This window comes from Saccharomyces eubayanus, chromosome X, assembly GCF_001298625.1.
Source record: "Saccharomyces eubayanus strain FM1318 chromosome X, whole genome shotgun sequence".
Classification (NCBI taxonomy): Eukaryota; Fungi; Ascomycota; class Saccharomycetes; order Saccharomycetales; family Saccharomycetaceae; genus Saccharomyces; species Saccharomyces eubayanus.
In genome coordinates this window covers 462,416-485,146 of record NC_030985.1, presented here as the reverse complement: position 1 = coordinate 485,146, position 22,731 = coordinate 462,416, and the positions used below count along the sequence as shown (strand labels likewise).

At 41.0% G+C, this 22,731-nt stretch overlaps 11 protein-coding genes across 11 annotated transcripts; 7 read left to right on the top strand and 4 right to left on the bottom strand.

Annotated features, from left to right (window-relative positions):
- Nucleotides 1-31: 31 nt before the first annotated feature.
- On the bottom strand, nt 32-3,304 carry RAD26 (DNA-dependent ATPase RAD26; the record flags this gene model as incomplete). The annotated part of the gene is made up of 1 exon (XM_018366133.1): nt 32-3,304. One exon carries the CDS (start codon nt 3,302-3,304, stop codon nt 32-34), a length of 3,273 nt encoding a protein of 1,090 aa, XP_018221339.1.
- A 303-nt stretch (nt 3,305-3,607) lies between these two features.
- Nucleotides 3,608-3,934, bottom strand: PET191 (Pet191p; the record flags this gene model as incomplete). The annotated part of the gene is made up of 1 exon (XM_018366132.1): nt 3,608-3,934. One exon carries the CDS (start codon nt 3,932-3,934, stop codon nt 3,608-3,610), a length of 327 nt encoding a protein of 108 aa, XP_018221338.1.
- Nucleotides 3,935-4,167: 233 nt separating this feature from the next.
- On the top strand, nt 4,168-8,238 carry RAV1 (Rav1p; the record flags this gene model as incomplete). The annotated part of the gene is made up of 1 exon (XM_018366131.1): nt 4,168-8,238. One exon carries the CDS (start codon nt 4,168-4,170, stop codon nt 8,236-8,238), a length of 4,071 nt encoding a protein of 1,356 aa, XP_018221337.1.
- Nucleotides 8,239-8,364: 126 nt separating this feature from the next.
- On the bottom strand, nt 8,365-9,546 carry CPR7 (peptidylprolyl isomerase CPR7; the record flags this gene model as incomplete). Its single annotated transcript, XM_018366130.1, has 1 exon — nt 8,365-9,546. The coding sequence occupies one exon, from the start codon at nt 9,544-9,546 to the stop codon at nt 8,365-8,367; it is 1,182 nt and encodes a 393-aa protein (XP_018221336.1).
- Nucleotides 9,547-9,822: 276 nt separating this feature from the next.
- GEA1 (Arf family guanine nucleotide exchange factor GEA1) lies at nt 9,823-14,085 on the top strand (the record flags this gene model as incomplete). Its single annotated transcript, XM_018366129.1, has 1 exon — nt 9,823-14,085. One exon carries the CDS (start codon nt 9,823-9,825, stop codon nt 14,083-14,085), a length of 4,263 nt encoding a protein of 1,420 aa, XP_018221335.1.
- A 352-nt stretch (nt 14,086-14,437) lies between these two features.
- Nucleotides 14,438-16,957, top strand: RBH2 (Rbh2p; the record flags this gene model as incomplete). Its single annotated transcript, XM_018366128.1, has 1 exon — nt 14,438-16,957. The coding sequence occupies one exon, from the start codon at nt 14,438-14,440 to the stop codon at nt 16,955-16,957; it is 2,520 nt and encodes an 839-aa protein (XP_018221334.1).
- A 492-nt stretch (nt 16,958-17,449) lies between these two features.
- BNA1 (3-hydroxyanthranilate 3,4-dioxygenase) lies at nt 17,450-17,983 on the top strand (the record flags this gene model as incomplete). Its single annotated transcript, XM_018366127.1, has 1 exon — nt 17,450-17,983. One exon carries the CDS (start codon nt 17,450-17,452, stop codon nt 17,981-17,983), a length of 534 nt encoding a protein of 177 aa, XP_018221333.1.
- Nucleotides 17,984-18,148: 165 nt separating this feature from the next.
- Nucleotides 18,149-18,877, top strand: MDE1 (methylthioribulose 1-phosphate dehydratase MDE1; the record flags this gene model as incomplete). The annotated part of the gene is made up of 1 exon (XM_018366126.1): nt 18,149-18,877. One exon carries the CDS (start codon nt 18,149-18,151, stop codon nt 18,875-18,877), a length of 729 nt encoding a protein of 242 aa, XP_018221332.1.
- A 67-nt stretch (nt 18,878-18,944) lies between these two features.
- LSM8 (U4/U6-U5 snRNP complex subunit LSM8) lies at nt 18,945-19,358 on the bottom strand (the record flags this gene model as incomplete). Its single annotated transcript, XM_018366125.1, has 1 exon — nt 18,945-19,358. The coding sequence occupies one exon, from the start codon at nt 19,356-19,358 to the stop codon at nt 18,945-18,947; it is 414 nt and encodes a 137-aa protein (XP_018221331.1).
- Nucleotides 19,359-20,789: 1,431 nt separating this feature from the next.
- Nucleotides 20,790-21,839, top strand: TES1 (palmitoyl-CoA hydrolase; the record flags this gene model as incomplete). The annotated part of the gene is made up of 1 exon (XM_018366124.1): nt 20,790-21,839. The coding sequence occupies one exon, from the start codon at nt 20,790-20,792 to the stop codon at nt 21,837-21,839; it is 1,050 nt and encodes a 349-aa protein (XP_018221330.1).
- Nucleotides 21,840-22,030: 191 nt separating this feature from the next.
- On the top strand, nt 22,031-22,543 carry ESS1 (peptidylprolyl isomerase ESS1; the record flags this gene model as incomplete). The annotated part of the gene is made up of 1 exon (XM_018366123.1): nt 22,031-22,543. One exon carries the CDS (start codon nt 22,031-22,033, stop codon nt 22,541-22,543), a length of 513 nt encoding a protein of 170 aa, XP_018221329.1.
- Between the last annotated feature and the right edge of the window lie 188 nt (nt 22,544-22,731).

Sequence of the window (22,731 nt, the reverse complement as noted above, 5' to 3'; positions counted from 1 at the left end):
TCTGGGGTGCAGTTCTTGAGCGGCGTAGTCGTCAATCGATGCTATTCCGAAACTCTTCATTCAGTACCCATCCCTTATGCTCTTTATCGAATTGCGCTATGGTTCGTAATAGCGCTCTAACTTTGATAACATCTTTTTTATCGGCAAGGTCAACCCCAATATTATCGATGATGCTAACACTTGGAGAGAAAAAATTGTTTTGATTTTGCAAATATGTTTGAATATCTTTTAGTATCTTGGTATTAGGATCAAACTCTTCGGATTTTACCACGTCGATATCATCGTCATGATTTTCTTGGCGTACTTCTTTGGACGCCTCCTTTTGCGACTTAGCAATGTTACCCAAAATGGCAGCTGACCCAGCCGATTTATTTCTTAATGTACCTTTTTTCTTGATTTTACCTGCTTTACCAAATCTACCTGTCCAAGTGGGTGTCCCGATTTCATACTGCTTGGTAATTTTCTTTCTCGATTTTCTTAGCGCATTTACCGCAGTGGTTGCTACTCTAGATGCTTCCCTCGTAATCATATTGGAAGAAGAACTGTTAGCGTGGGAGTTCACAACCGAATCATGACTCATAACTGTCTCTAAATTACTTTCCCCACCAAGCAAACCTTCAATCAATCTATCGTCCTCTGACTTGTTGCTTTCTTTTTTTTCTTTACCGTTATAAAAACTCTCTAGTTTAGAAACACCGGATAGGTTAACTAGCTGTTCAAAATCGTCACTCTCTTGCGATTTAGAATTTTTTAAATTATCGGTGTGCTTTTGAACTTCTTCACTCAATTCCTCTGTAGAGTGTCCATTTTCACCACCAAGTGAAAACAAATCCTGCAGTTCGTGAATTTTGAAAAATCGCTTTTGTTTTGGATCGGTTAAAATTCTATTAGTCAAGAACTGTTTGAATATTTGCCTATGATATATCTTCTCCTCTATAGTACCACTTACCATCAACCTGTATATTGAAACCTCTCTCTTCTGTCCAATTCTCCACGCTCTTTCTCTAGCTTGCAAATCCGTAGATGGGTTCCAGTCTGGATCGAAAATAATAATTCTATTTGCACCAGTTAGATTGATACCTAACCCCCCGACTCTTGTGGTAAGCAGGAAAACATCAAAAGGCTCGTTATTAAATCGATCCACCAACGACTGTCTTCCCTTGATATTCGTCGTACCATCCATTCGTAAGTATTTTAGCTCTGATAAATCAGGATCCTTCATGGCTATAAAATCTTCTAGGATATCAAGCATTTGTCGCGATTGAGTGAAAAGCAGCGCCTTGTAGCCCTGCTTATGCCATAGTAACAGCAACTGTTTGACGACTTGCATTTTCCCTGATCTTTTAGGGTCACCGTAGGATGGATCATGCCTTTTTGTTTCCCTATCAAGTATATCAGGATGGTTACAAATTTTCCTCAAAATATCAATACCGAAAAGAACGTTTCTTTTACCATTTTGAATTTGATTCAAGTCTGATGAATGTAAAAACTCCAAATACTTGCTTCTTTGAAACTTCGTGAGTTTACAAAAGAGAACCATCTCCTTCTTTTGCGGTAAATCCTTTGCGACGTCGGCTTTCACACGACGTAGAAGATATGGTGAAATCAAATCACGCAACGCCACAGCACATTTGTAGCCAGTTTGTACTTGTATGTTGGTGGCATTTGCATAACCGCCCATATTTATGGGTATAACAAACTGTTGTTGAAATACAGGCAAAGTTCCCAACTTACCGGGAAAGATGAAATCAAAAAGTGACCAGAGTTCGGTTAAATTATTTTGGATGGGTGTACCCGAAAGAATAATTCTATTGTGTGTTTTTAATTTCTTACAGGTTAATGAAATTTCTGAGTCTGGGTTTCTAATTTTATGACCTTCATCTAATACGGCATACTGCCATTTCACTTTCAACAACTTGTCTGAATGTATTCTCAGCCCGACATAAGTAGTAATCAATATGTGGCCATCAGTGACGACTTTATCTATTAGCTGGTCCAAATGGAAGTTTGACTCTATAGCTTTCTTAGTTTTTGACGGATTCTGCCAATCATCGTATGAAAACTCAGTTGGATTTGAATTCATTATCAAGTTTTCTAGATCCTTTTCGTCCATTTTGGATTTTTGATTCGTCGCCATTCCTGAACCCATAGAATGCAATATAACCGTCCTTAATGGAGGCCACCAATGGTGCAATTCGTTACACCATTGTTTCATCACAGTGGCAGGGCAAACAATTAAGACGGGCCCTGTCAATAACCCTGAGTGATGCAAAGCTGCGATAAAGGCAATGATTTGTATTGTTTTCCCTAAACCCATTTCATCGCCGATAATACCGCCACAGTTCTGTTGGTAAAGTTCATAAAGCCACTGTACGCAAGTCTTTTGGTAATTAAAAAGTAATGAATATATTTCACCTGGTATTCTAAACTCGTTGTTCAGTTTTGCATCCGGGATATTGGGATGGGGTTTCCGCCATTCCGGAATCTCCGATGCCGCCTTTGTCTTTGGTCTATCTGCAGAACGTTGTTTGATCCATCGTTTTAATCTTACCTGATAATACAATTCATCTCCGTCATCCTTTGCCTCGCCAGGTTGATTTTTAAACTCAAGATTCTCCAAGTCTTCAATAACTTCATCGTCGTTTTCTTCTTCTTCATATTCCTCACTTTCTTCGCCACTCATCCTAAAATCTTGGTCATCGAGGTTGTCATCTTCATCGGTTAAGTTCTGTACCATTTGTTCAGTAGCCACCTCGAAATCTTTACCCTCTTGCTCCTCATTGTCTCCATACTCTGTATCTGTTGTGTCCAAACTGAAACCCGCCTTATGCCCAAATGCAGTGATCTTACCAGTTCTAATCAAAAACTCCTTCTCACTTTCTCCAGGCCTTTGCAATCCCACTTTAGCAGTCTTGTTTTCACCTCCTTGATTTATCTGCACCTTCAAATCGTTAATCCTTGCCTGAATATCTTCAATWTCTCTCAAAACTCGTTCAATATCATCAGTTTGCAAATCTTTAATTTGGTTTCGGAGGTTTTGCTTAACAGATATCCTAGTGGCATTGTTTAACTTTCTTGTAAGTAAGTTTTTCTTGCCAACATATCTTTGCAGAGCAGTCTCACTGCGCTCTAAACGGGTCTCCTCTTGCTGCAACGTTTGCAGATTGCTGAAATTGGTCACATCATTAGCAATTTTCTCCTCCAAACTGCTCTGGGAAAGCACGTTGACCCCCAGGTCCCTTAATGACTCATTATTCTCGAGTTTCACACTGGTGTGCTGTTCTTTATCCGCCATTTCCGACATGTGTACTTCCGAATGCTTCTGTAGAGAGGACAATAAATACTTTCTTTCCCTTTTTTTTTCCACTTTTTATTGCATCGCCCTTAACTGAAATAGATGGTTATCAATCTAGCTTTTTCCTTCTTGCGTTTCTTATGTATCGATCTTCTTATAACAAGTCTTTGCAATGACTTCCACCTATGCTTGTATATTTAAAGGTGCTCGGATGTGTATATAACATAAGCGTTTGATTTGGCAAACTGAACAGGTAAATTTCGCGTATAGATTTAAATATGTGTTTATTTACAAGTTAATCTTCATACACAATCAGTCCTTCTTCTTGCTATCCAGCATTCTCAACTTCTCCATTTCTTCTCTGGGATTGAATTTCCCCGTGCACAGGTTTTCGTACTGCTGATCGTACTTGCCAGTTGAGAGGGGTGCGTTACCGGTAAACCGCTTGGTCATGTCCACTATTCCTCGTTTGCAATCCAAAAATGCTTTCATCTGGGCTATACAAAGCTCAGGCAGATCCTTGTTCAGGTCTGGATTGTCTAGACACTCTTGAGGGTTGTGCCTCTCTATCATCACGCAGGGCGACCTCTGCAAACAGATGGCAACAGCCCTTTTCTGATCCTTACAGCTAGCAACCATTGTTTATCCTTTATAACCAACACTCCGGACGACTATCTTAAATCTTTTTGTCTTAATTGATTGCTGCACTCTTTCAAATAGCCATCCCTCTTTCTTGTAGGCTTTCCGCATAGCGAAACTTCGTCATCTTTGGTATAATAAGCATTTCAGGTTTTCTAAGATTAAAGGGATATAAAAGCACCACCGCTACTCAATACAGAGAGTAACGTACAGGCACACGTGCAGAGCTAATCATGTCACTGAACTTTCTGCCAGGGCGTCCTAACGATACTCCCCAGACGGCGTGCCAAGCAACATGGCAAAAGCATACCCTCTTCGCATACTGTTCTGGGAATAACTTAATCATCCTCTCCAATAAGTTCACCAGGCTGCAGACCATATACACACAAGCGGACTGTACCGCAGTCGATATCAACAGCCAGAATGGGTTTATTGCCCTATCTTTCCATAATAGGGTCCTCATCTACAAGCCTATTCATCAAATCATGCAGAACCCCAAGTGGACTCAGTGTTGCCAGTTGTTTCATGACGATACTCCGGTGAACTGCCTAAGATGGTCTTCCGATAACGAACTAGCCATTGGGTCTGATTTTCTCTCATTTTGGAAAATTAAGGATAATTTTGGGATATATCAACCTATTTTACAATGGAATCAAAAGCAACCTAAACCCGTTTACAATGTAATCATCTCACAAGACTCGCAATTAATAGTTAGTGTTGGGAAATATGATTCCAACGCCAAGTTATGGAAGCGTATTTCCATGGTTGGAGAGCAAGTCATTTTCAATCTAACCATGCTGGCTCACCCGAAGCCCATAACTGCAATGAGATGGAGGCATGAGCCTGATCTGACAAACAGAAAGAACACACCTTCGCGGACACTTTATACATTGTGCGAAGATAAAGTACTAAGGATATGGTCTTGTTTTGAAATGGACAAGAACCATACTGTGCAGCTATGGGGCGAAGTACCTCTTTCCCCTACGCAGAAATTTTGCGTAGTAATAGATAATTGGATAATAAAACACAGCCTCAACAAGGAAGCTTTAGAAAGTTACAATATATCCAAATCAGATATTGTTATTCTAGGTTCAATGGCTGGGGAAATGGAAATTATAGCTTTACACAATCTTTCCCAAGACCCGCCAAAACCAATGACCAAAGAAACTATATCACATAAGATAATTGATAAAGCAACTATGCTGAACGACACAAAATACGTATACTTCCCCGAAGTACAACCCTACGATGATTTGAAAGACAAAATATCGTTTTTGGTTCATGATTTACAAGGTATGATAAGACATTTGCTAATCGATCTTCTGCAACTCATAAGCAGCAGAGACGGGCATATATCCGTCGATTTGGAACACAAATTTACAGGGCATAACAAATCTGTCCAAAAATTGGTGAGGAGTAGCGATGGAGAAGCGTTATTGACTACTTCTAGATTCTCAGAAAACTGTGTCTGGTACCCACAAAAGTTGAGTCACGGGGTTTCTTTGCGGTTACAGAATATTATACGTACCGAGTCTCCAATAAAATTTGCAGTTGTACATGAACTGGGTAAACTGGTCATTTGTTTGCTTGAAAATGGGGTCTTGCAAGCCTGGGAATGTCCAACAAACCGAAAAGAGGACAGTGAACAGAAGCAATCGTATTTGCGTGCAGAAACTACATTGGAAGAGAATAAATCAATTCATCCAATAGTCATGTTAAACACACCCGAGTTAAAGCATAGTCATGAGCGTCATTTTATTGCGTTGATTTTCTCTGATGGGTCAATTAAGGCCTTTGAAGTTTCTTTGACACGCGGTATTTTTGAAGTCAAATCCGATGCTTTGGACATTCACGGCGACGACATTTATAGGATCTCTATCATCGATCCTGTCCATCAAACGTTCTTTAGTAACAGGCCTCTTATTTCCTTAGTAACTAAGAAGGGTCTTACTAGGACATATAAAGCCATTGTCAATTACGATGACAGACACGTTCAATGGATTAAGGCTTGTGAAATTAATACAGGAATAATAAACCCCACATGCATTAGAGGATCTTCTACAGGTAAACTGTGTATCGTCAACTCTACAGGTAAAGTGATGTCGTTGTGGGATTTGAATAGAGCAGTTCTTGAATATGAAGAAACATTTGGTGATGCTATCGAAGATGTAGATTGGACTAGTACCGAATATGGCCAAAGCATAGTTTCTGTTGGATTTACAGGATACGCTTTGTTGTATACTCAATTGAGATATGATTACACCAATAATACACCTAGTTATTTACCTATAGAAAAAATTGATATCACAGCTCACACGGCTCATAATATAGGTGACTCTATATGGATGAAAAACGGAACATTTATTGTTGCTTCGGGAAATCAATTTTACATCAAGGATAAATCTTTGGATTTAAAGGATCCATTCACATACCAATCTATTGGTTCAAGAAAAATACTATCGAATGACATACTTCATTTAAGTAGCGTTTTGAATGGCCCACTACCAGTGTATCATCCCCAATTTTTAATTCAAGCTATTTATGCCAACAAGTTACAGCTTGTCAAAGAGTTGCTGTTGAGATTGTTTTTAGCACTAAGAAAGTTGGATTTCGAATCACAGGATGTGTCTAATTTAGACTCTAATTTAGGTATGAATCCCTTGAAGTTCTTTATTGCTAAAGACAGAGACTATCCGACAGAAACGTTCCCTGATCCATACCCCAACTTCAACAAGACAGTATCTGCAGCACTTTCCGAGCAATTGACGAAAATCACTCTTCCATATTTGACACGTCACCAACAGATTACACTTATCACAGTCATCGAAGCCGTGGATGAGGTAACTAAAGATGAAAATGTGGTGGATTACAACGGCGTTAGATTTTTAATGGGTGTAAAGTTATTTTTATCCCACAAAAATGTTCAAAAGAGTATTCTGATGAGAGACGTTTCTTGGGCTTTGCATTCAGATAACAAAGAAATAATATTATCATTTATTGACCACCACATAACTTCATGGAATCGTGCGTGCGAATACAAGATAGCTTATTGGATCAAAGAACAAGATTTAGTAAAGAAATTTGAAGATATTGCAAAATATGAATTTTCCAAAGATGACAAGAGAGATCCAAGTCGGTGTGCTATATTCTACCTTGCGTTGAAGAAAAAACAGATACTATTAAGCTTGTGGAGAATGGCTATTGGTCATCCTGAGCAACAGAAGATGATTAGGTTTATCAGTAACGATTTTAGTGTACCTAGGTGGAGAACTGCGGCGCTCAAAAATGCCTTCGTTCTGCTGAGTAAGCATAGGTATATGGATGCTGCAGTGTTTTTTCTCTTAACAGGCTCTTTGAAGGATTGTGTCAATGTTCTTTGCAAGCAAGTCGGGGACATGGATATGGCTATCGGTGTATGTCGTGTTTATGAAGGTGATAATGGGCCTGTGTTGGGAGAGCTATTAACCACACAAATGTTGCCTGAGACAATAAGGGAGAACGATAGATGGAAAGCAAGCTTTATTTATTGGAAATTAAGGAAACAAGAAGTAGCTATTAAAGCTTTGATGACTGCACCAATCGATTTAGAAAACAATTCTGAGGTTGTTAGCAAAGAAACCTGTGTTAACAGATCATTTCTCGTCGAAGATCCCGCTCTCCTTTATTTGTACAATCACTTGAGAAATAGAAACTTAAAGTACTTTATTGGGTCTCTTAATGTTGAAGCCAAAATTGAATGTACTTTGATTTTAAGGGTTACTGATATTCTTTGCCGTATGGGTTGCAACTACTTGGCCGCTTCACTTGTGAAGAATTGGAAGTTCATTGAAAGAAATTCCGTTCCTGTCCAAAAATTACTAGAGAGTCCCGCAAAAGACAGAACTTATTCTGTTATTGGTGCTATGGCAGCTGAACCAACGTCAACAGCTAGGATGAGGCCTAGTCTTTTTGATAAATTTGGTTCCTCTAACCCCTCAGAGGCAGAGCCTTTCAAAGCCAGTACTACATTACCAAGTAACTTGTTAGATGACTTTTCGCAACCACCGCCAAATATCTCTTCACCAACGTCCCTCGATCAAGATTCTTCTTCGGCACCCAGAAGTCTATTGGATGATTTTGCATCTCCTTTCTCTTCCCAGCACAAAGAGAACGTAGCTCCAAGCATGTTAGATGGCTTTACAGAGAAAACAGAAAACTCTGAAAATGTGAATGGGAAAAGTTTACAGAGCAACTTCTCATCAGAAGAGCCACAGAATCCAAGAAAATCGGCTGTGACCAAAAACTTACTGGACGACTTTATGTGACGTCTTTTTTCTTTCCTAGAACATTTCCTAATAACGGAAAAAAACAAACTATATTTTTATTAATGTACAATCTTATACGTATTATATATATATTTTTCTTGTTCACCTTTTATGACCAAGAAAAAATCAGGAGAAAAACTTCGAAATATTCCTTCTCGTCTTCTCTTTTTTCGCTTCCATGATATTTTCGACATATTCTATTCTTTGCTCTATAACTTTGTCATCAGGATTCATTTCTTTACAAAGTCTGTAATCTTGTAAAGCTTCATCCAATCTTGTTTTCTTTAGATAACTATTGCCTCTTCTGTAGTATGCCTTGGCTCGATCTTTGTTCGGAACATTGTACATCTCCAATAAATAAGTGGCATATGTTATTGAATCATCATATCTTTCTAAGTTAAAGAGGGCCAATGATAGATTTAAATAAACCTTCATTTTCAAATCAGTAAACTCTTCATTTTTTTCTTTATCTAAATCAGGCTCTGGCATATATTCATTAATATAATTTAATGATTTTCTATATTTGAAGAATGCATTCTCATAGTCTTTCTTTTTAAACAAGAGGGTACCAGATTCTTTAATTGTATTTGCAGCTTTAAGAGCGTTACCAAAATCGTCCTCATTAAAATGTGTATCGTCATCAGGATATTCCTCATATACGTCGCCCCCAATTGGGTCATTAKAAGCATTATATAGTGGTATGCCTTTGCTTTCATCCCACACTCCACAGTCGTCGATTCTAATGTCCGATTCAGGAACTCCATCAGAATCTACTTTGAAGTGTTCCACAGTACGAACCACAGATTTTCCATGAATAACTTGTCCAAAAATAGAATGCTTGCCATTCAAATGAGGTGCGGCATATGTAGTAATGAAAAATTGAGAATTGTTTGTGTTTGGAGAACCCAAGTTGGCCATCCCTAGAGAAAAGGGTTCAAGAAACTCCCCCAAGTTTTCATCTTCAAAATTCCCGTAACAGAAAGACTCACTATTGCCTTTTACCTCCTCCTCTGTGGCATAAATTGAACAGCCACCTTTCCCAACAGAAGAGGGAGAGGAATCCTTCTGTGTCCCAAGAACAATGTCACCTGCTTGAATCATAAAGTTCTTAACGACTCGATGAAAGCCATTTCCTTTGTAGCTCAGCCATTTCTGATCATTTAGAGGACTTTTGACATCACCTGCACACAGTCTATAAAAATTCTCAGTTGTCTTTGGAGCCTTTTCACGAAAAATCTTGCAAACTATACGGCCAACTGGCTTTTTATCAATAGATATATCCAAATACACCTCCGAATCATCACTCATTGTTTATTAGGCGGTTTCTTGCTGCTGAAAACTGCTCGAAAAGATAACTATTTACTTCTATGAATATCACCATTTCTTAAGGATTTTTCATTTTATCGCACTGCGCAATGGGAAAAAATAGTAACCAGGTCTCTTTGTTTACATGTTGAAACGGATAGGCTTAAACGTTGATCGTCTCTAACAGAATCTGTGATATCTTGATCAGTCTAACCCAATAGTTTGTTGAGACGCATTTCGGTTCGACTGAAAGTGGTTATAACGGATCTCATATACAAAATGAATGATAGAACAATTGAAAGTGTATTGGCCGTGGATCCGGCTACAATGATCATCAAGGAGTGTATTAATCTCTGTTCTGCAATGAAGAAGCAATCTAGAGATAAATCGCGAACTAGCGTAACTGCACTACTAGGCGGTGGGAGTGATATGTTTATAAACCAAAGCGAGTCATTTGTTGACAGTTTCCATAACTTAGCGAATTCCGAACACCATGACCCTCTGATATCTGGCTTAGTCGAACTACGGTTGAAGATCAATAATTTGAAGGGTTCGGATGAAATAAATGCTCTGGAACTTTTGGACCCATTTTTGCAAATTGTTAGCGCTAGTTCGGTATCGGGATATATCACTTCTTTAGCTTTAGACTCGTTACAGAAGTTATTTACATTAAATGTTATAAACAAAGCGTCTATGAATATTCAAAGCGCCATCAGAGAAACCGTGGTTACCTTAACACATTGTAAATTCGAAACTTCAAAGCAATCATCAGATGACTCCGTTTTGTTGAAAGTCGTAATATTATTACGTTATATTGTGATTTCTTCCTTTGGAGACTATCTTTCTGATGCCATAATCTATGATGTTCTCCAAACCACACTCTCGTTGGCGTGCAATACCCAGAGAAGCGAAGTCTTGAGGAAAACAGCCGAGATTACAATTGCGAGAATAACCGTTAAATTATTCACAAAGTTAAAGCTATTGGAACCGCCTACAAAAACTGAAAAATATATTAACGACGAAAGCTACACTAATAATGATTTAAAGGATGATGTTATAGGCACTACCGGGTCTGATGATGAGTTGATCAGTACTGATGATGATAATGCTACTGACAATCATAAAAACAAGGACCTCATTGATCCTTTAACCAAACACCAAGATAAAGATGCACAAAAAGGGAAGAAAGACGACGAAATTGAACCAAATTACGGAATATCCGTTATCAAAGACTATTTAGGGCTACTATTATCCTTAATAATGCCAGAAAATAGAATGAAGCATACGACTTCGGCCATGAAATTATCGTTACAATTAATAAATACCGCTATTGAAATATCTGGTGACAAGTTCCCCCTCTACCCTCGTTCATTTAACTTAATTTCTGATCCAATTTTCAAAAGTATCGTATATTTATTACAGAACTCAACCCAACACTCTCTTTTGCAAGCCACTTTGCAGCTGTTCACGAGTTTAGTAGTCATTTTGGGCGATTATCTTCCTATGCAAATTGAGCTGACTTTAAGGAGGATATTCGAGATTCTAGAGGATAAGAAGGGTGCCGATGATGCGACCAAGCAGAAATCACCTGCTCTGAAGGAATTGATTATCGAACAGCTTTCTATACTATGGATTCACTCTCCCACTTTTTTCTTACAAATATTCGTAAACTTTGACTGTAATTTAGACAGATCAGACCTTTCGATCGACTTCATAAAGGCATTAACAAGATTTTCTCTACCAGCAGCCGCAATAACTACTTCTAACAATGTTCCTCCAATTTGTCTTGAAGGAATCGTTTCACTTATTGACAACATATACAACGATTTACAGAAAATGGACAAGAAAGACTTTGTGAAAAACGAGAAAGAAATTGAAACTTTAAGGCAGAGAGATAGGAAAACTGAATTTATAATGTGCGTTGAATCATTCAATGAAAAGGCAAAGAAAGGTGTCCCAATGTTAATTGAGAAAGGTTTTATCGAATCAGACTCTGATGAAGATATTGCTTCGTTCTTATTTTTGAACAATGGACGTTTGAACAAGAAGACTATTGGTCTATTACTTTGTGATCCCAAAAAAACATCATTGTTAAAGAAATTTATTGACTTATTTGACTTCAAAGGTTTGAGAGTTGACGAAGCAATTAGAATTTTACTTACAAAATTTAGACTACCTGGAGAATCCCAACAAATTGAGAGGATTATCGAAGCATTTTCATCAAAGTATTCTGGTGATCAGAATATCGATGAAATAGAGGTTGGGGAAGGACACTTTGAAAGCAATTTCACATCTGTGGCAGAGGATGTCACTATTCCTGTGCAGCCTGACGCAGACTCCGTGTTTGTTCTAAGCTATTCGATAATTATGCTGAATACTGATTTCCATAACCCCCAGGTTAAGGAGCATATGTCCTTTGAGGATTATTCTAACAATCTACGGGGTTGTTACAACGGTGAGGATTTCCCTCGCTGGTACTTACAGAAAATATACACGTCTATCAAAGTAAAAGAAATAGTTATGCCCGAGGAGCACCATGGCAACGATAAATGGTTTGAAGATGCCTGGAACAATTTAATATCTTCGGCATCTGTGATGACGGAAATACAAGAAGGCTTCAAAAATCCCATTTCCAGACTAGTTCAAACTGAGCTTATTCAATATGAAAAGGCATTTTTTTCAAACGTGGGTGAAATTATCACAAAAACTTTATTCAGCATATTCACAATTGCTTCTAATGATCAAATATCCTCGCGCATCTTGGAAACCATAAGCAGATGCACTTTCATCAATTCTTACTTTTCTCTTGATCAATCATTTAATGATATTATTCTTCGCCTAGGGGAAATGACAACACTGGCGTGTACGAACACAAAAGAGCAGCCGTCAGACGCTGAAAGTATACCTTTAGTGGAAATATTTGTCGAAGATACCGAGTCGAAAATATCCGTCAGTTCCCAAAGTATAAAGCTCGGAGAAACGTTCAAGGGACAACTATGTACTGTAACTTATTTCCAAATTATTAGAGGGATAAGTGATCCAACAGTCATTTCTTCCGAATTGTGGACTCAAGTTGTGCAAATCATTTTGAGATTATTTGAAAATTTAATGATGGATTTGAATTTAAAGTTCTTTGAAAACTTCCATACACTCCTAAAGCTTCCAGAATTGCCTTCACCAGAACCAGATGTTGCGATCCGCAAGGCGAAGATGAGTAGAAGTCTTTTGTCCACCTTTGCGTCTTACTTGAAGGGTGATGAGGAACCTTCGGAAGAGGACATTGACTTCTCCATCAAGGCTTTAGAATGCGTAAAGGCTAGCAGAGCGTTTAGCTCAGTCTTTGAACATAGCCAAATCATAACTCCTCAGCTTGTGGAAATACTTCTTTCTTCGCTTGTGGTTGACAAAACTAATGAAAATTCTCAGTATTTTGAGCAGGAGCTTCTTTTTTTACTAGAAATATCCATCATTTTGGTATCGGAGGTTTGTTATGGGAAAGACTTTGGCCCATTAATTGCCGATCATGTGGTCAATATTTCAAACCTTGACGGACTCTCTAAAGAGTCTATTGCAAGATGTGCTTCATATAAGATGTTCTTGGTGTCAAAGTTGAACAATCCACAGAATATTTTGAATGATCTAATAAAACATGACTTTTTGGTCAAAAATGAGATATTTAATGCGAAGTATTACGAAAGCGAACTGGGGAAGCAACTACTGTGTGATTTGTTCACACATTTTGAAATGCTAAAATATGATCAGGAAATTCTCAAGGATGTAAAATTTTGGAAATTTGTAAGGAAGCTTATGTCAAACGAAGGCAACCGATTGATAGTATATCAATTTGTAGAGAAATACATTCAAAATGGTGAAGTATTTTTAGGTGATGGGAACTTCATGCACATATTGGGTCTGCTTGATGAAATGTCGTGTGCTGGCGCCATCGGTAGTAAATGGGAACAAAACTCTGGAGGTTCAGTCGAAGATGGAGATCAACCACCAAAAAGTAGCCCCTACCGTTCCGTTGTTGATATTTCCAGCCGATCTATTAATATTACTGCAGATCTGCTTTCAAACACTAAGGGAAGGGATTATACACTTAGTAAGACTGAAATTATAGCTGCTATTCAAGGCTTGGCCCATCAATGCCTCAATCCTTGCAACGAATTAGGCATGCAAGCATTGCAAGCATTAGAGCGCCTTTTATTATCCCCGACGAACAAGCTTCGTATGGGAGAAGTTGCTCTAGATACTTTGATAGAAACCGGACTCCTGCCGATTTTTGAATTGGATGAAATTCAAAATGTTAAAATGGAACGAATTACTGACATTTTATCCGTAATTTCTAAGATTTTTTTACATGAACTGGCAAAAGGTAACACAAATAACGAAACCTTTCTGAGGGTTCTGAACGTATTCAACAAGTATGTAGATGATCCTACAGTGGAAAGGCAGTTGCAACAATTGATTATATCCAAGAGAGAAATTCAAAACGAGGATACGGGTGCTGACGTAACATTGCAAAAAAATACCGAAAAGTAGGCGTGGCCAATAACCTATAAATTAATTTTACGCAGCTATTCTCTTATATAACAGATCTCAAATAAGTACCAAAAAACCGACGCTTACGCTGTCTTTTATTATCCGTTTTCTTTTACGCGTCACATCGCGTAAAAGAAAACGCGATACATATTTTTTTCGTGTCACGAATGGCATGAAAGCTTCGAGAATAATGTTGAATGAAATTATTTTATTCCTTCTAAAAATATGTACCCTTATGGAAACTGCATTTCAAGTCCATCATATCTAACTAGTTTTCAAGGACTAAAATCTCGAATAGAAGTTTTCCAAATAGTAAACAAGCAAACAAGTAAGGAGAGGCTAGAATTGGGTGATGGATTTATTTATAAGGACAGAAGCTAGCTTCCATGACGTGCTGAAAAAATTGCTCGCTGTCTGTGAGTCTCACAGCAGGTACTCTGGTTCAAGTTTAGACCCAATGGTTAAAGTCGGTTGCGAAATGAGGGAAATTAGCAGTTGCTTGAGGCGAATTTTAAGAAAACATGCTGCAGTTTATCACAATCTATCTCTAACTGAAAATACCATGAATTTTTATAGTGATTTTTTTGAAGACGTAAGAGTACTAGATATGTACCACAGTCTTCTATTTGGGTGTATGCGTTTGCTCCTGGATGCAGATATATCATTTTTTAGAATGAATTCCCAAAAATCCTTTACCATATTACTATTCAAGGTATATTACAAACTAAGGGATGTTTACTACGCTACAAATGAGACGCGACTGGATTCCCTACTCAATGCATTTATATACCAATTCAAAAACTGCTATAATTCTGTCAGTTGCAACACGTTGAAATATGGCAGTGTTCGTGACATTATGTCTCATAACTTTTCCTTGATAAATCCTCCTTTTATCGGCCTGAAGGAAGTGACCAAAAGAACCTATTTCAGATTAGATATTGAGAAGCTGAAGATCAATAATAAACTTATTGAGATTCTGGAATTGAATAACGGAGGAATCGCTCTCTTTGAGGTTCTTGGTAGCGAAATGCCATATACTTCACAAAACGTCGAAACCCTGTTCCAATCCCTTGCGTCAGGTAACCATGATTTGATGAATGTCGGTAGGTCGTTGCTGTTTCAAACACTAAGAGCTGGGGATCTAGAAATAATTAAACTTGATGACAACGGGGCTAAGCTGAAAACGCTGACAGGTAATGGCGTAGTGCTAAAAATAACGTGTAAAGACCCTAGTCAGTGGCAAGCGCATTGGAAAGATATCATCAGAAATTTATCCGATCGATTATCAATGAATAAGTACAATGGATGCAAGAGCGATTTTTCACAGAACTTTCATGCAGGACACAACAAAGTGGGATATAATCAACCCGAACAAAATGCCGGCATGGCAACTGGCTCTACTGAACCATCAGTCAGCTCTTCAAATACAGTACGGAGTAGTGGTACTTTGCATAGATCCACCCACTTACCGGGGGGTTTGTCTTCCTTGGTGGAAGCCTCTAAAGAATTTTCTGCAGGAGAATCGAACTCAATTTTGAGTGGAAAGGTAATATCCGATAATGATTCAGACCTAGAAACCTCATTAAAAGATATTGAATCCTTAAGCTGTGAAAAGTTAATTGAATTAGATAGAAGCATACAAATTCCTCTGTCACCGAAAATTTTGGATACCCCTACTCTAAAAAACGTTAGAACAGCTTCTCAAATATTCAGTTTGGAGAACGTTTCGCCTGAATTGCTAGAGAGTGCTTCGTCTGAAATCTGTGATGATGAAAGTATAATTTCTGAAGATGAAAAGGACAACGGTGAGGAAACTGTATTCGATCCAAACGTCGATTACTATAAGCCGGTACTTTATCGACGTAAATCCTCATCTTTATTGAGTGTCTTTACTTCGAAAAACAAAAAGGATTTAACTATTGACATCCCCAAGAATCGTTCTGGATCGTTGTTTAGTATAGCTGGAGATCAACAATTGCTTACGCCTATATCAGCAGGCTCTCATAACAGTGATGTTGGTGAAGCGTACGTGTCAGTTCCATCGGATGTGGACGCCTCCAGCAGTGCAGTATTCTTTGAAAACGATTCAGTCAAGGTTTCTCTATGGAATGGTAAGTCATGGGTGCAGTTGAGTAAAGAAGCAATGTGCCTCTCTTTGATTCTCTCTGGTGGTAATGAGACCCTTTTAATCATAAACAAAAATTTCAAAAGGGAGAAATGTAAATTTGTTGTCAAATTAGAATCTAGCTGGAAGTGCAACAGGTCAACAGCCCAAGATGTTCAGCTTCGAATCTATTCTTCAGATTTTAAAGCTAGTGTATTCGAAATGAGGCATGACGTTACACTGTCTATACGCTGTTCGCAAGCCGACCAATTAATGAGCGTATTACAGTATCAGCTACAAAGGATTCAAGCGCCATCCCTTCCAGCCTCTGCTACCGCAAGGACTTTATCGACCATATCTTCATCTTCATGTTTCAGTCGAAATGTAACACGGTCATCTACGGAAAATTCAGAATTGGCCAATATGAAAAATGGATCCGGGGGTGTAAATTCCTCACTTCTGCTATCTTCAATAAAAGTAAGGCAACACGTTAAAACCAAGTCCGATATTTGGAAACCATCTCGGGTTGGCTTTGCTGATATATTTTCTCAGGAATATAAAGGAATTGTGGTAGCGATAAAATTTGTGATTTGCTCTGATGCCGAGGGAACCTTGAACCCTAGAGAGTACAATTCTCGTCTCCACGATATCAAAAGGCTAGGAAGAACAGGCTTGTCGCTTGCGGATCGAACAGGAGCATATTTGTTGGAATTCAAAGATCGAAACGCTGCAGACCAAGTTTATAAACTGGCTATGCCACCAAGCTAGCTTCGGGTCTAGTCGTCTGCTACCAATTGTAATATACCTATATAACATTACTTAATGATAAAAAAATTTGTACTCTTTGTAAAAAAAAACCTAATATACTGATTCATACATGTAACAATTAAACATTTGATTGTGATTTTGTCCCGTTATTGTTGCTGCTAAATTAACTTCTCAAAAATTGCGCGAATATAGTATCGAAGTTTAACGTGCCATTATTTTTCTCTCACTGACACCTGTGCTCCTGAACTGGTATTTCTACTTATATGGGTAGTTCCCAGTATGTTCAGTGGCAATCTGTGGACGTCCAGAGTGTCGATTGTTGCAATGTGGAATGGTTGCTTTTGTGACGGCGTCAAGACAATGGTGAGTCACTGGAAAGCATTCGGCTAGGTAAAAAATCCGACGTAAAAGATTCTTCTTTATTCTTCACACAACAACAATTTACAACGGAATAAAGTAGTATACACTTTCCAAACAAGAAAGGGCTACGAGATGTTTAACACTACTCCAATTAACATTGACAAATGGTTGCAGGAAAATGCAGATCTTTTGAAGCCACCGGTGAATAATTATTGCTTGCACAAAGGGGGTTTTACAGTGATGATCGTTGGTGGGCCCAACGAAAGAACCGATTATCACATCAACCCAACCCCTGAATGGTTCTACCAAAAAAAGGGATCTATGCTTCTGAAGGTTGTGGACGAAAGTGATGTGGAACCAAAGTTCATTGATATTACTATCAATGAAGGTGATTCTTACTTATTGCCTGGGAATGTTCCTCACAGTCCCGTTAGGTTCGCTAATACTATAGGTATCGTTGTGGAGCAAGACAGACCTGGCGGAGAAAATGATAAGGTAAGATGGTATTGTTCGCATTGTCGCCAAGTGGTTCATGAGAGTGAGCTCCAAATGCTAGATTTGGGCACGCAAGTGAAGCAAGCCATTTTAGAATTTGAAAATGACGTTGAAAAGAGAACGTGTTTCCATTGTAACACTCTAAACTACGCCCGTCCCCAATCCAATTGAGTACCACTAATAATGTGTTTTCTGTAGTTTTATAGGCTCTTGTTACGTACGATTGCGGGCATTGCGATGCGGTGCCCACTTTAAATTTTTCAGTCGAGTAAAGGCTACCATTCATTAACGTTAACAAAATTGAGGGATACTACAACCCATAAGAGGAGAACGACTATGTCTTCTGAAGATACTTTGATACACTCTGATGACCCACGCCATCCTGCAAATCTCATCTGCACGCTCTGCAAGCAATTCTTCTACAACAATTGGTGCACAGGAACTGGCGGTGGTATCTCAATAAAAGACCCTGAAACAAGCCATTACTATCTGGCACCGTCTGGGGTGCAGAAGGAGCAAATGAGACCTGAGGATTTGTTCGTTATGGACGCTCAAACTTTGGACTACTTGCGTGCTCCCAAATTATACAAGCCAAGTGCGTGCACTCCACTGTTTGTAGCATGCTATCAAAAGAAAGACGCAGGTGCTATAATCCATACGCATTCTCAAAATGCTGTGGTGTGCTCTTTGATCTTTGGTGATGAGTTCAGAATTGCGAACATCGAACAAATCAAGGCTATTCCGAGCGGGAAAGTGGACCCTGTGACCATGAAACCTATAGCGCTGTCGTTTTTTGACACGTTGAGGATCCCCATCATTGAAAACATGGCACACGAGGACGAATTGATCGATGACTTGCACAAGACCTTTATCGATTATCCGAACACATGCGCCGTGATAGTGCGGAGGCACGGTATCTTCGTTTGGGGCCCCACCATCGACAAGGCCAAGATATTCAACGAAGCCATCGATTATTTGATGGAACTGGCTATAAAGATGCACAAACTGGGAATTCCTTCTGACTGTGGCATTGGGGAAGAGAAGAAGCACTTGGCAGGGCCATAAGTATGGGGGTAGGGAGACGATGCTTGATTACTTATGTGATTATATATGTGTACATACGTTATTGTTATCATTTTGTTTTTGATTCATAGACTTTCTCCCATACTATATGCTCATTTTCAATTATATTCTTGGTGTCTTTTATCATCGGTATCTTCGCTTCATCGATAGGAGCCAGGCTATCATCGTCCTCGATGTCCAAGAGGCCAATGAGCGCGATTTCGCTGCCTCGAAGTATCTGAGCTTTGCAGACAAACTCTTTATTTATACGGTTGAAAACGTTCGATATGAATAGGTTAGTGTTCTTGTCGAAGCCGTCCAAGCTTGCTATGAGACACTGGCCGTCAGTCTTGATTATAACGACCCTTTTATTCAGGTATTCCTTGAGTATTGGTGACATTGAGCTTGGTATCTGCCTTGTCCCCTTGTCTTGTCTGGTCTTGTCTTGTCTTGTCTTTTCCCTGCAGCCTGCGTATAGGCTCATCTTAAACTAGCACGAAAGATGATGGGTCATTTTTTTAAGCATAATAGTATTTTACAATTTAAAGGGAAAAATAAACAAGACAACCAGAAAGCAAAAGGAAGGATAAAAGACAGGCGGCAAAATGGACACTCGAACCAGGACAGACGAGGCATCCACGGACATCTCGGAGACCAATTCTGAGAGGTCGTTGATGATCACGGAGACATCATCACCGTTCAGATCTATATTCTCCCACAGTGGGAAAATAACGACTACCGCTGGCTTGGAAGAGTCCGACAAGCAGATATTGGAATGGGCAGGTAAGCTGGAACTGGAGAGCATGGAGTTAAGGGAAAACTCGGGGAAACTGATCAAGGTTCTGAACGACAACTCCAAGACGCTGTGTAAATCGCTAGGCAAGTTCAACCAGCTACTAGAACAAGACACCGCTACGAACGGTTTGTATCGGACAGAATGTGCACACCTTTAATTTATTTATTTCCGTCGAGGTAAATATCTACTAACAACTCTAGTCCAGGAAACGTGAAGAAACTGATAAACGATTTGGGCGCCCAGATGGGCGCCCAAATGGAGGCCCAGCTGGGCAAACTATCAGCATCGCCACCGAAGAACGACACCAGACCACACACGGCAAAGCCAGACCCCAGCTACAGACAAGCGCTGGTCGATGAGCTGGGCAGGTATAACTCCAAGATCACGCGACACGTCACCAACAAGCAGCATGAGACTGAGAAGTCGATGAGGTGCACCCAGGAGATGCTGTTCAACGTCGGCAGCCAGATGGAAGACGTGCAGAAGGTGCTGCTCTCGCTGTCCAAGGACATGCATGCTTTGCAGGCCCGCCAGACCTCTCTGGAGACGGCGTTCCGAGAGCGGGCAGGCCACCACACCTGCGACCCACAAGACGTCACATCCTTGAACGGCACCACTCTCTTGCACGACTCTGACGACCACCACAAGAGGTCCACGCCTCCACCAAGAACGATGGTCACAAGGTCCATGAAACGCGACAGGTCCACTTCCCCCGCCGTGTCAACCAGCCAAGGCCATGCCAGCGAAGACGACCACGACCACGACTACGACTACGACGGCCGCCAGCTGAAGCGTGCGGCCAGGACCATCATTCCCTGGGAGGAAATAAGGCCCGACACGCTGGAGTCCGAACTGTGAAGCCACAACCTGCTCCCCCGTCCCTTTATCGTAATCATGTATAGCAGCATATAACGTACGTACTCGACCCAATCACCAAACAGGCCTTGCTCATCATATCTATCACGAACTACCCCAACAGAGGTGTTCCTCCGGAAGAGACGGCCTAACACCGAGCTTGAGCCTAACAACGAAAACTGCTCCAACTAGATATAAAGCAGCAGCAATTCGGACAGTGGCTACCACGACACCAAGACAGAACAAGAGAGAACCAGACCAACAATGAGCGTTTCCAAGATGGCCATGTCTAACCTGGAGAAAATACTAGAGCTTGTCCCGCTGTCGCCTACCAGCTTTGTAACGCGGTACCTGCCGGCAGCGCCTGTAGGGTCCAAGGGCACGTTTGGCGGGACGCTGGTGTCGCAATCGCTGCTAGCGTCGTTGTACACCGTGCCACTCAACTTCTTCCCCACTTCGTTGCACTCGTACTTCATCAAGGGTGGCGATCCGCGGGCCAAGATCACGTACCATGTGCAGAACCTGCGCAACGGCCGGAACTTCATCCACAAGCAGGTTAGTGCGTACCAGCACGACAAGCTGATCTTTACCTCGATGATCCTGTTTGCCGTGCAGCGGTCTAAGGAGCACGACTCGCTGCAACACTGGGAGACCATTCCTGCGTTGCAGGACAGGCAGCCGGACTCTCACGAGTACGAAGAGGCCTCGTCGCTCTTCGAAAGAGAGGTCTTGAGCCCGGAGAAGCTCAGCCGCTATGCCTCGCTGTCCGACAGGTTCCAAGATGCAGCTGAGATGAGCAAGTACGTGGACGCTTTCCAGTACGGTGCCATGGAGTACCAGTTCCCCAAGGATATGTTCTACTCTGCAAGACACACGGACGAGCTAGACTACTTTGTTAGGGTRAGACAGCCCATCACGACAGCAGAGCAGGCGGGCAACGAGTCGTCCCTGCAGACCCACCACCCGCACCGGATTCCGAAGAGCATCTCCCCAGCAAACGACGCCCGCTACAACTACGTGGCCTTCGCGTACCTGTCAGACTCGTATCTCCTGCTCACGATCCCCTACTTCCACGGCCTGCCGCTGTACTGCCACAGCTTCAGCGTCTCGCTGGATCACACGATCTACTTCCACCAGCTGCCCCACGTGAACGACTGGATCCACCTCAAAGTAGCCAACCCGCGGTCGCACTGGGACAAGCACCTCGTGCAGGGCAGGTACTTCGACTCCCGCACGGGCCGGATTGCAGCAAGCGTCTCCCAGGAGGGCTACGTCGTCTACGGTGCCGAACGTGACATCCGGGCCAAGTTCTGACCTGCTGCAACCTCCCATACTCATACACATCTCTATATATTCAATCTTTAATCTTTACTGTCATCTTCCACATATCATTCCTCACGAGCGGGCACCCACTATTTTTCCCCCTCTGTTTAAGGTGAAAAGGGCCCCAGTGCTACCAGCTTTTACCTCCACACGACTCTCCACACAGCAGCAACCACACAGCAATGCCATCCGACGCAGCAGCCAGCACCGGCCTGCCCACGCCGTGGACTGTCAGGTACAGCAAGTCCAAGAAAAGAGAGTACTTCTTCAACCCGGACACGAAGCACTCGCAGTGGGAGGAGCCCGAGGGTACGGATAAGGAACAGCTGCACGAGTATCTGAAAGACCACCCAATGCGTGTAAGGTGTCTGCACATCCTCATCAAGCACCAGGACTCGAGAAGACCTGCTTCGCACCGGTCCGAGAACATCACCATATCCAAGCAAGAGGCCACGGACGAGCTAAAGACCCTGGTCACGAGGCTGGACGACGCTTCCAAGACCAACTCCTTCGAGGCGCTGGCTAAGGAGAGGTCCGACTGCTCTTCGTACAAGAGGGGCGGCGACCTGGGCTGGTTCGGCAGGGGCGAGATGCAGCCCAGTTTCGAGGACGCCGCCTTCAAGCTCAAGGTCGGAGAAGTGAGCGACATTGTCGAGTCGGGCAGCGGTGTCCATGTAATCAAGCGTGTGGGTTAGTCGTCCGCCCTAATCCCTACTCTCCAAATCACGTTGTTGCTTCACCTCACACTCGAACGCACGAAAAAATTCTAAAATACTAGAGGCATTACTAACGCTGCCTTTTTGTTACGAGCGGAACCGGACATGAAAAAAAAAATTTTCTTTTAACTTTTTTCACMAGATGACTCAATAAATTATTAGTACAT